This window comes from Maylandia zebra, linkage group LG5 (genome assembly GCF_041146795.1).
Source record: "Maylandia zebra isolate NMK-2024a linkage group LG5, Mzebra_GT3a, whole genome shotgun sequence".
Classification (NCBI taxonomy): Eukaryota; Metazoa; Chordata; class Actinopteri; order Cichliformes; family Cichlidae; genus Maylandia; species Maylandia zebra.
The window spans coordinates 31,170,905-31,183,448 of NC_135171.1; the positions used below are offsets into that span (position 1 = coordinate 31,170,905).

At 40.4% G+C, this 12,544-nt stretch overlaps 1 protein-coding gene across 2 annotated transcripts in view; it reads right to left on the bottom strand.

The window, feature by feature from the left end:
* The window catches only part of stab1 (stabilin 1), a 180,087-nt gene that overhangs the window by 24,311 nt on the left and 143,232 nt on the right, over nucleotides 1-12,544 (bottom strand). For both annotated transcript variants that reach the window (XM_014413209.3, XM_076884201.1), the window contains one exon: nucleotides 11,153-11,257. In XM_014413209.3, coding sequence (XP_014268695.3) covers nucleotides 11,153-11,257 — 105 coding nt within the window. The remainder of the gene's footprint in view (nucleotides 1-11,152; nucleotides 11,258-12,544) is intronic.

Sequence of the window (12,544 nt, forward strand, 5' to 3'; positions counted from 1 at the left end):
TGTGTGTGTGTGTGTTTCTGCGGGCGCCTTCAGGCCTGGTGGGTGTGGCCCTGCTGGCGGACTGGCCACACCCGAAGCCACACACCTGCTGCTGATCAGGCCTCGTCGGGGGAGCTACTTAAGAGAGTCTTGGAGCTCCCACCAACGCGGGATCATTTCGTGAGACTTCCCATCAGTTCTCCAGCTGGTCTGTTTGTGAGTGTGAGCTTACCAAGTGAACTGAGGGTACTAACTACTGCCTCTATTTTCCCAGGAAGGATTGCTGGATGAGAGGGCAGCAGACAGAGTGCACTGGCACGAGGGAGCAGACACATGGGCACAAACACGGGGAGAAGACACGGAGTGGAAGTCGGGAGCACACGGGGATGTATTATTGTTGTGTATCAGTTCCATCACTGTAAATAAACGCACTGCTTGTACATAGAGCACCATGCCGAACCGTGACAAGATTATTTTTATTTTTCCCGTTCATGAGGACTGTTTTCTTGGCTATGCATAGGGCAGTGAAAACCATATGGGCGATATTCTTTTCTGTAGTGACATTATCTAAGCTGCCCAACAAACACACTAAAGGGGAAGTTGGAATGTTATATTTCAGACACTTTGATAAGTCTTCACATATCTCGCGCCAAAACTTCTGAACTGGTGGACAGAACCAAAGAGCGTGGATATAATTGTCCGGTGTATTGGTTTGACAGTGTGAGCAGTTGTTGGTAGACGTAAAGTCCATCTTGAAGATCCGATGACCTGTATAGTGCACTCTATGTAATATTATGTATTGAATTAATTGAAGACTGGGATTTCTAATTAGATGAAAGGTTTTTAAGCAAATCTGAGACCAGAAGTTTTGGTCTAAGTTAACTGATAAATCCGCTTCCCATTTTGCAATAGGAAGTGACATTGATTCATCTGTTTTATAAAGCATTCTGTATATTCTGGAAACTAATTTGGGGGTTTTAAGAGTAAGAAATTGAACCACACTTGGGACAGCCTCATGTTCTGGTTGGGTCCCATGGTTCTCCCGGAGCAGGGACTGATTTGGGGTCACCTACGTGAAGACTAAGGAAAAAGTGGCACCCAAAGTCTGCATACTGGAGGCATGGTTACAGAAAGAAAAAGGGTTTTAATATGTAATTTCAACAAAATTAAGAAAGCACAGATGGAATAACAAGGACAGATACTGAGAGACAGGACTATAAATACACATTTATAAACAGTGCAGAAAAATCAGGGAAGCAGTGAGGTAAGAAGACAAAGACAGGAAGTAAAACAAAAGATATACAATGTGAAGCGTATACTAAAACAAGGAAGGAAGGAAAAACATAGCTAAATAAAGACAAGAAAACTTTTGGGATGGGGAAAAGGTGAATAGGGGCGAAGAGGAAAGAGTGTAAATAAATGAAGAGTAACAAACAAACAAGCAAAAAAAACAAGAACACACAGTCCAGCCATTTATCCTTTATTAAGGACAAATTAAGATGACTCAGCAGGTATTAAAATAACTGTAGAGAGAGTAGCAAATCTGTCCAGATCTAACCATCATGTTGTGGTATCTGTCTGATGTATTTCCACTAAATGCCAGAGAGTCTATTAAGACTGTGAACATGAGAAGATTTATCAGAGTTCACGCTGTTACTCTGGACAGCCCATCGTTCACCATGCACTGATTTCTGCTATGGCAGCATTGCACATCACAACAAACATCAGAAACTGCTACAGGTCAAACTGGGATAACCAAACACTTTGATTCTAATAGACTTACCATATAAAGACTTAAATACCTGTTAGTCGAACAACATTAAGGATTCAGACAACCCCTAATTTATCTCTCTGTAGAGGACAGTGAGGGCTCTGCTTAAAAAATACCTAATGCTGTTAGCACATAATAGTCTGAAAGAACCCTATTATTTAAAATATCATCAGATCTAGTCCCTTTATTACCTTTTTCTTCAATCAATTTTTGCATAATCTGCAACATTAAAGAAATATTATGTCATGCAGAGGCTGAACTGGGAGAAAATAACCCAGCTCAACTGGGTTACACAACATTAAGCCTTGTTTATGGCTACTGCATTGGTTGCCACACATGACAAGTGCCATAATCATTTATACTGATAATTTAAGCACACTGGACTCATTGCAGCCTTCTAATGCAGAATAAGTGTCCAAAAGTAAAAACAAAACAGCGTCAATACTGTTGCAGCATCTCCATCACTCTCATCTAATAATCTCTAAGCTTCTGGAGCGATAGATCATTGAAGTGATGGTAAAGAACACCTGCAAACTGGCCGTGCTTTGTGCGCCAAGTTACAGAAACCAGCTTGGCAGGTGTCAGCAGTTGTAAAGTCTTTTTGGGCGCACCCCAAAGGGAGAAGCTGATAAAAGAACAGTAGGATCCTGTGTTCAGAGTTTGATTCCAAACGTCATAAAACATTAGCTTCTGCTGCACTGATCTCGACCTGGTGTTAGCAAAACTGGGTTTTATTTTACTTTATTTATTCTTGAGGGGTGGGAGTGTTTTTTAGTGTGAAGGGTGAAAACTAACGTTCATAGTATAATTAACAGGAAACCAGTGATGTGTCAAGGGATTTAGGTAACTAAACTACACCAGGGAAATGTAGAATTGAAGAATCTTCATTTTTGAATTTTGCACTTTTTAGATGGCCCCTGCACACTGTTTGTCCACCCCAGAAAACAGCTTGTTTTAATAAAAAATGTGGCTGGAGCTTCATTTTGACATTTCATTTTATCTGCTTAAAGCTTGAATCTGTTATTATTCTTCCAACTTTACAAAGTCTGTTACCAGTAAAAACAAAGGACTGCCAGATGAGTTAATCCTAGCCCGCTTCACTTCTTGCTTGCAAACGTTATTGCTAGTTGCACTACTTTATAATCTGCTTCAGCAGCTAAAGATACCAGCTTATTCATAATGTACAAAGTAGAGTTCTATCTTAATTAATGCTTTCCACCGGGTCGTTCCATCTCAAATAATCTAATTTGCAGAACATTTTCTACTTGTCCAACTCCAGTTTAAAAATTTTATGGTCCAAAATTTTAACATATATGAATTCTGTGACATTTCAGCTTCATATATTAAATACTTTTCAAGACATATTTTTTTGAAAAATATATCGACTAACTTGCAGATTGTTTATTCTGAGTTTTTTCACAATTTTAATAATGTGAATCTCCTTGTGATCAGGATTTGTAGCTCTGGCAGAAAAAAGTCTCTAGAATAAAAGTCAATTTATGATATTTGACACTGATCTGCTGCACTTGAGTGTGGTTAGTTGTTTTTGCCTGACTCAAAGCTGTGATTCAGACTTCAGTAAATGCCTGATGGTTTCTAGTGTTTCTGAGAATTCAGCGAACTTCTGTAGATGTACGATAACCTGACCATGCTCAGAGGAGGAGACCATAAAAAACAGCCTGTTTTCGGTTAATCCCTGAGGCTCCACAGTGTCTCTACTCTTACACTTGGGAATATGCTTAAAATAAAAATGTGTTCTATTCAGCAGATATTTAGGAATCTGCAGCTGCAGCAGTGTTTATGCCAGCAGGCAGTGATGGTTTTAAACCTTTAAAAACACATTTGAATAATTTACTGCCTCAAATTAATTAAATTGTGCCTTTTTTTTTTTAATTTTTTTTTATTATTTAATAAGGAACATAAGATAAAACAACCCATGAGAACACAAATAAACCGAAATAAACAAGTAATCAAAAATAAACAAACGGGTGTACCCACTAGTCATATATACATATATACACACATATATACACATATATATACAGGGAGTGCAGAATTATTAGGCAAATGAGTATTTTGTCCACATCATCCTCTTCATGCATGTTGTCTTACTCCAAGCTGTATAGGCTCGAAAGCCTACTACCAATTAAGCATATTAGGTGATGTGCATCTCTGTAATGAGAAGGGGTGTGGTCTAATTACATCAACACCCTATATCAGGTGTGCATAATTATTAGGCAACTTCCTTTCCTTTGGCAAAATGGGTCAAAAGAAGGACTTGACAGCAGTCTCAAAATTGCAAAGCTTCTGAAGCGTGATCATCGAACAATCAAGCGTTTCAGTCAAAATAGTCAACAGGGTCGCAAGAAGCGTGTGGAAAAACCAAGGCGCAAAATAACTGCCCATGAACTGAGAAAAGTCAAGCGTGCAGCTGCCAAGATGCCACTTGCCACCAGTTTGGCCATATTTCAGAGCTGCAACATCACTGGAGTGCCCAAAAGCACAAGGTGTGCAATACTCAGAGACATGGCCAAGGTAAGAAAGGCTGAAAGACGACCACCACTGAACAAGACACACAAGCTGAAACGTCAAGACTGGGCCAAGAAATATCTCAAGACTGGTTTTTCTAAGGTTTTATGGACTGATGAAATGAGAGTGAGTCTTGATGGGCCAGATGGATGGGCCCGTGGCTGGATTGGTAAAGGGCAGAGAACTCCAGTCCAACTCAGACGCCAGCAAGGTGGAGGTGGAGTACTGGTTTGGGCTGGTATCATCAAAGATGAGCTTGTGGGGCCTTTTCGGGTTGAGGATGGAGTCAAGCTCAACTCCCAGTCCTACTGCCAGTTTCTGGAAGACACCTTCTTCAAGCAGTGGTACAGGAAGAAGTCTGCATCCTTCAAGAAAAACATGATTTTCATGCAGGACAATGCTCCATCATGTTGATGGTGAACAGATCAAAACACTGACAGAATCCATGGATGGCAGGCTTTTGAGTGTCCTTGCAAAGAAAGGTGGCTATATTGGTCGCTGATTTGTTTTTGTTTTGTTTTTGAATGTCAGAAATGTATATTTGTGAATGTGGAGATGTTATATTGGTTTCACTGGTAAAGATAAATAATTGAAATGGGTATATATTTGTTTTTTGCTAAGTTGCCTAATAATTATGCACAGTAATAGTCACCTGCACACACAGATATCCCCCTAAAATAGCTAAAACTAAAAACAAACTAAAAACTACTTCCAAAAACATTCAGCTTTGATATTAATGAGTTTTTTGGGTTCATTGAGAACATGGTTGTTGTTCAATAATAAAATTATTCCTCAAAAATACAACTTGCCTAATAATTCTGCACTCCCTGTACATGCATATACATATACATACACACAAATTGTGCCTTTAAAAAAAATTTTTTTTTTAATGTATGACTTGACTCAGCCCTTCTTTTGCACAGCTAGCTCTCATCATGTAGAATTAAAAAAATAGAACCTTTCTCTACCTGAACTCCTGAAAATGGCAGGCATAAAACTCAAGCTCACCTGTATTTCTTAGTGTGGAATATCTGAATCACATTTAAAATTTGTGCATAATTCCAGATAATGAGTTGACAAAAGCTGCAGCTGCTCATTAGTTGGGAGAAACAGGTTGGACCACAACTTGTTAGCTAAGTGATGACGTACTGAACCTGCTTCTTGTTACTTAAGCCGGTATCTTTTTTCAGCTGCCATTCTTAGACTGTACAGGTTTATATTAGCACTATTCACAGGTACTATGTCTTCTATTTTACCCTTGGAGATCATCACTGAACAAAGGTGGTAGCCTATGACACCAGCAATCAGTCACCTACACTGCACCTACATTCAAAAAACATTTTTTTCTTTTTGTGCACTCGTGTTACAATCAGCTGATTTGATTGCATGCAGGACACAAATGGTAGAGCGCCTTTTCGGGAGTGAAGATATGGACACTACTTGTATTAATTTTTTCCACAAAAAGACATGGCGTGATGGTGAAATGCAAACTGCGTCCAGGACAAAAATAAGGCAGCTTTGCCTTTTTGCAAACATCTGCACAGACAGCATGCTAATGCAAAATTAACCAAAAGCAGAGTGATATTAAAGCCGAGAGTATGTGGATCCGAGCACAGCCAGCCTTCAACAGGTAACTGATGAACAGTCAGGTTGCAGTCTCTGCTTTCTAACTGTTCATGTTTCTACAGTAGAATCACTGTGGTGATCGCTTTGAAGTCTCTTTGGGCTCATTTTCAACTTTGCTTTGTGGTGTTGATTATGAGACAATACATTTCAGATCATTTTAGAAATTAGACAAAGAAATAATGTAACGAATTACTCTCTCCAGGGAGTAATTAACAAACTGTATTATTTTAAGAAAAGTAATGAGTACTGAGTAATACATTACTTTTTGTTGAGTAATGATAATGACCCTAACACTGGATGTTCACAACTCACATGAGTCGATGTCTCATAACAGATTCACACAGTGACTCACGTCACCATTAACAGCTCACATGATTATAGTGAGGCAAAACAAAAGGGCTTAAAACTTGAGACTCTCCATTAGTTGTTTTAAAAGTGAAGAAACATCTCATATGAGAGGTTAACCAAAAAGAAGTCCAACTGCCTTCATTTCAAGTGTTTAAGGTAGCAAAAGTTTCAAATAATGAGATCTGTGTGAGCCAAAAGCTCAGGCTTCAATGGATCTATACTGATCTTTTGTTTACTCTGGGATATGCATTATGTCAAAGGAAGGGGATAACAGAAGCCCCACCCACCTGCTGTCCAAACCAGCCATTCAGAAGAAAGTTGACTTAAAGTAAAAACAGGTTCTTTCAGCAGCACCAGGGCGCCATATCAACACCCAGAATATGATACATGAGGACTAAGACAATAATCGCAATATAAAAAAAAAGAAAAAAAAGAAATATCCATATTGTGGTTTTAATACACATAATAATAATAATAATAATAATAATAATAATAATAATAATACCATAAAGTAAGGGGAGATGTTGCAGAGAGCTGGTATGACAGAGGAGCATGTTAGGGATAAGGTCAAAGGGAGGCATGTGATCTGCTGTGTTGACCCTTAAAGGGAGCAGAGAGCAAGAAGAAGAGACAAGCTGAAACACCTTGTTTTAGACAGACTGTGAACTGAAGGGCTCCACTAAGACTCACCATAAGATGAATAAAAATTTTAACTCTAAATAATCCCAAGATACTCTATTAAAGCCCAAGAGCAGGAATATGGATTTTGAAAAGAACATATTCACTCCCCTTTCTCAGCCGTGTGTCTTGTTTTTCCTGTAGTTCCTTCCTTGTATTTCTACGTTCTTGCTTTCTGCCATATTTCCTGTGTCTGCCTTTGTTTTCGTGTGCATTCTGTCTCCCTATTGTCTCCTTGTTTTGCCTCCAGCAATTCAGAACAATGTTACCATAAAGGGAGAAGAGCTAAACCAACTTGCTTCAGACAGAGGACAAACTGATCGGCTGCACCAAGGCCCAGTGTAAGATAAATGAGGATTATTTTGAACTGAAATCACAGTTACTCTTGTAAAGCCCAAGAATCAAACTATGGAACTGGAAATTTGCCTAATAGGTTGACATTAATCTGTTCCATTTTTTTCACTGTCAAAGTTGAGCACATGCGAAAGATCTGAGATGAGTGTGAAACCACCTTGGCCCACAGTCAGTATGTGGAGAAGTGGATTTAAACTGAGCACTGTGGATTTTGGGTGATTAAATAGCTGTTATTTTGCCAGAGGTTCCATCAAATGATTCTATTGTGACCTAGTCGTCATGATTTGAGTCCCACATCATGAATATTGATCAGAGCTCTGATGTTAACTGACAGAAAATGCAGCAGATTGAATCTTCATTTCCTGGAACCTGTTCCAAGAAACTAAACACAGCCATCTGCTCTCTGCCACTACCCCCCCAGCAACAACACACGGCAGCCTATCAGGAGGCGCTGCACAACAGAGGGGGAGGTTATGGTGGTGCCTCCTGGTGGCTATGGTTAGAACTGCAGCTCTTCCCGATACAGCAAGCGCCTCATCTCACTTTTAACAAGCAATAGAGAGAAAAACTGTTTCTTCTGTGCAGCAAAATGTTTCTTTACACTCTGAGAGCAGGAGGATTTAGCACTTCTGCTGTTAAACTGGGCCTATTGAGCTTCCCTGTAATTTCATATATATATACTGTTATCATGACCAATGCTCACATTAAACAGTAGGATATCCTTAATTCAATTAAATTTTATTTATATAGCGCCAAATCACAACAAAAGTCGCCTCAAGGCGCTTTATATTGTACAGTAGATCGTACAATAATAGATACAGAGAAAAACCCAATAATCATATGACCCCCTATGAGCAAGCACTTTGGCGACAGTGGGAAGGAAAAACTCCCTTTTAACAGGAAGAAGCCTCCAGTAGGACATATCCTGGTCAAAAATGACTCCAAGGTTCCTCACAGCGTTACTGGAGGCCAAGGTAATGCCATCCAGAGTAAGAATCTGCTTAGATACCATATTTCTACGATTTTTCAGGGCCGAGTACAATAACCTCAGTTTGATCTGAATTAAGAAGCAGAAAGTTAGCGGCCATCCAGGTCTTTATGTCTTTAAGACATTCCTGCAGTTTAACTAATTGGTGTGTGTTACCTGGCTTCATGGACAGATAGAGCTGGGTGTCATCTGCATAGCAGTGAAAATGTGTGCTATGTCTTCTAATGATACTGCCCAAGGGAAGCATGTATAATATAAATAGAATTCGTCCTAGCACTGAACCCTTAATATGGCCACCTCAGGCTGCAATAGTAAAAGGGAGGGTTTACAACATGGTAGTGAAAAAGACAGGAGGCCAAGCTGGAGGTGGAGGAGCTGAAGATGGTAAGATTTTCATTGCAAGAACTAGGATGAATAAGATTACATATGAGTGTCGAGACAATTTTGACATGTGCAGGACAGTGACAGTGGATAAACTAAATAAAGGATGTTGAAGGAGTCCATGTACAGTGAGAGGCACAATGATTTGGCTGGTAGAGTGTACAGAAACATCTGTACCACACAAGTCCTCAACTTCCGCACCACCACTAAAGATGGTTGACAATAACATGGATAAGGTCCTGTAGGAATTCAAGTTCCAGGCAGACAAGCAGCTGACCAGACATAGTGATGGTTAATGAGGAGCAGAAGACTGAAGTGGACAGCAACTTAAGGGAAGGAGCACAAGAAAATAAAGAAGAGGCTGAAGGAACAACTGGAGCAGATGTGGAAGGTAAAGTGGTACCAAGTGGTAATAGGAGCATTAGTAGTTTGGAAGAGTGGCGTCAGCCCAGCATCAGAGGTCTCTTTCCATGAAGAGCGCAGTCCCAGGAAAAGTCAATATACCTGAACCCTCAAACTCTCAGACCTCTGGGAAAGGACCCGAACTTCATTCCACACATACCACACACACACACGAGAGGGACGAAGTGTAATTTAACCTCGTCCAAAATCTCCATCCATCCATTCGCTTCCGCTTATCCTTTTCAGGGTCACGGGGGGCGCTGGAGCCTATCCCAGCTGTCATAGGGCGAAAGGCGGGGTAACCCCTGGACAGGTCGCCAGTCTGTCGCAGGGCTAACACATAGGGACAGACAACCATTCACACTCACATTCACTCCTAGTGGCAATTTGGATTATCCAGTTAACCTATCCCCACAAGCTGCATGTCTTTGGACGGTGGGAGGAAGCCGGAGTACCCGGAGAGAACCCACGCAAACACGGGGAGAACATGCAAACTCCACACAGAAAGACCCCGGCATGATGGTGGAATTGAACTGAGGACCTTCTTGCTGTGCGGCAACAGTGCTAACCACTGTGCCACCGTGCTGCCTAGATGAATGATATTTTCAGTTCTAAGACCTAAACAATCTTAGCATGTTTAAGCTAAGATTTTAACGATGCTACCACCAACTCACACTTATTCCATCAACTGCACAGCACCCCAACTTAAAACAGTTGTGCTTAATTTTCTGAAAGGAAAACTGTCTCAGGTATTTAACGCCTAGCACAGAGGACAGCAACCCTTGGCATGCTGCTCACGAGCTCCTGAGCTGTGGCTCCTCAAAGCTTTGAGAGAAAATTTTTTTACATCCATCATCCCCATTTTAGGAGGTTTCTGACCCTGCCCTGGTGCATTTCATGGTGATCTTGAAAGTCACTGAGGCTACGTCTACACCAGCCCTGATAAATTTGAAATAGGTGTATACGTCTGAAAACACTCTGCGTCCACACTATCGTTTTCACATTGTTGTTCATCCACATTGAAAAAGCCGCAAACGCTTATGTTCCAGTACTGCGCATGCATGAGACGCAAGACGATTCAAACTGCCTCATTTCTGTCTGCTGTTTATTTACTTTCCAGCTCTTTGAAACGTTGCGGCAAAATGTCGAGGAAACCACCGAGTTTTTTAAATGGACTAACAATGAGGTGGAGTTATTGCTGCGAGTAACACAAAAGTACAAAGTTGCAAAAGCGAGTGAGAATTAAAGAATTAGAAGAAAAGCTATGTGGAGCATGTACAGACTGATATTAATCTTTAATAGGGCTGTCAAAATTCAGAGCAAACAAAACAACTGCTGTATAATGCCCTCCGCTATCTTAGTTTAATTGGTCACTTGACTGCATCACATGACTAAAATGTGTCATTGTTTTCAAAAGGTCTCAGTTTTCGCTGTCCACACTGAGACCGTCTCAGTGTGGACGGAAGGCCAAAATGGAGAGAAAAAGATGCATTTTCAAACGAAAACGTATTAGTGTGGACATGGCCTAACTTGAAAGTCATTCACACACTCTGTAATTAAGTCATAAAAGATCACATCAGCCAACGTGTGAATCCTTTGAAGTCTTTTCAAAAGCCGAAGGAAAAATCCAAAGTGGCATAGACTTTTGTCCTGACAACCAAAAGGGAATTTTTTAATTGCCTCCTTAAAAAGGCTTTGTGATTAAAGTTTTTAATTTGGCACCTGATTTTCATCTAGTAGTTAATTCAGTTTTAATGTTGTGAAGGAAATACGTTTATATGTATATTTTTGTTTAGTTTAATTAAACAAAAGCTGATGACTTATTAATCCTTGCTTACTCCTTACTTTCCATCATACACAGCTCTCGCTGTATACAGTTCCCTGTGTGGGTTTAGTTTGAGAAGACAAGTTAGCAACCTTAAATATGAGCTTTCCATTTTCACCATACGATAGTTAACGAAGCAGATTTTTTGGCATTGTGTGGAAAGCTGAAGTCATGTGAACATGTGACACATGCCCGTTCACAAGTGTGCAGGCGTGCTGAGCAGCTGATGCTGCAGGCGTCAGCTGTTCTGCATTAAATCATCCTTACTCACCGGTGGGGGAGGTGCTGTCAGCGGGGCCTCAATGATGTGGATGATCCCGTTTATGGCAGGAATGTCCCACTCCAGCAGCAACCGCTCATTCACTAGTTTAGAGCTCTGAGGGATCGAAAATCAACCACAATAAACATGGCAGTACATTTTAAGTTCATTTGCTTAGCTATAAGAATGTCAATGCTTTTGAGATGATGCATACAAAAAATGGCATGGTATAATAATTGAGACAGTGTGTGTGTGTGTGTGTGGGGGGTGGGGGGGGGGGGTATTTATATATCATATGGAATACTTTATTAATCCTTGAGGAAATTATGTAAAGCAAACTGCTTAAACAAACTAACACACCAACTACGAGGCCTGCATTGTAGAATGTCTCCAGTCTTCAATGAGCAGGGCAGTGACAGCTAAAGTGATGGTGGAGAAGACGGCCTTTATATAAGTGTCTGATATGCTAATAATCTCTACTCCAGACTGTGATGAACCACCAATATGCTAGCAGGCTACCTTCTAGTTAAGCTTCCACCCAGAGGGAAATTAACAAGCTGGTTAGGTACTGGAGGAGATAAACTCACTACGCAACGAGTTCAAGTAATTCACCACATTTTGCAATTAAGAAGTAATTTGTAATGTTAGTTTGTGAAAAAGGTAAGTTGTTTAAGTACCTTTGTCACCAAAAATAAAACACACCATGTTCCCTCAGTGTGTTGACTTTATCTCATTGCATAGTGAACTTTGTAGCATCTCCTCCATCACATAAGCAGCAGTAGCAAGCTTGTTCATTCCAGTGAGAGTAAGAATGAACAAGCACAGTGCCAAAAGCAGCTGTGGTTACGGAGCTATAAAATCAGCATTATTCTCTACCACAACACGTCTGGCACACCACCAGAGTTTGTGGAGCTGTGCTTACTTGGCCGCACTTCAAAATGCAAAGCAAAGCTTTCAAAGACTTATTATCACTCCCAACACAAAATGACACGAACACTTCCGCTTCCACAGCCAGCCTCCATCTCGCTGGCTGACCTGAGTGAACATAAACCTCTGGATACGATCCACAAATGCAGTTTGGTTTCAAGCTGTCAGAAGGAGACAAAAACACTCCAGCTGTGTTTGTGACTTTCTTGTTTGTGATTTTTTTTTCTTGTGCCAAAACAAAAGGAGCAGGGATATGTAACAGTAAGTTGTTTGAAAAAGTACATAACTGATCATACAGTGGGGCAAAAAAGTATTTAGTCAGCCACCGATTGTACAAGTTCCCCCACTTAAAATGATGACAGAGTTCTGTAATTTGCACCAGAGGTACACTTCAACTGTGAGAGACAGAATGTGAAAAAAAAAATCCATGAATTCACATGGTAGGATTTGTAAAGAATTTATTCGTAAATTAGGGTG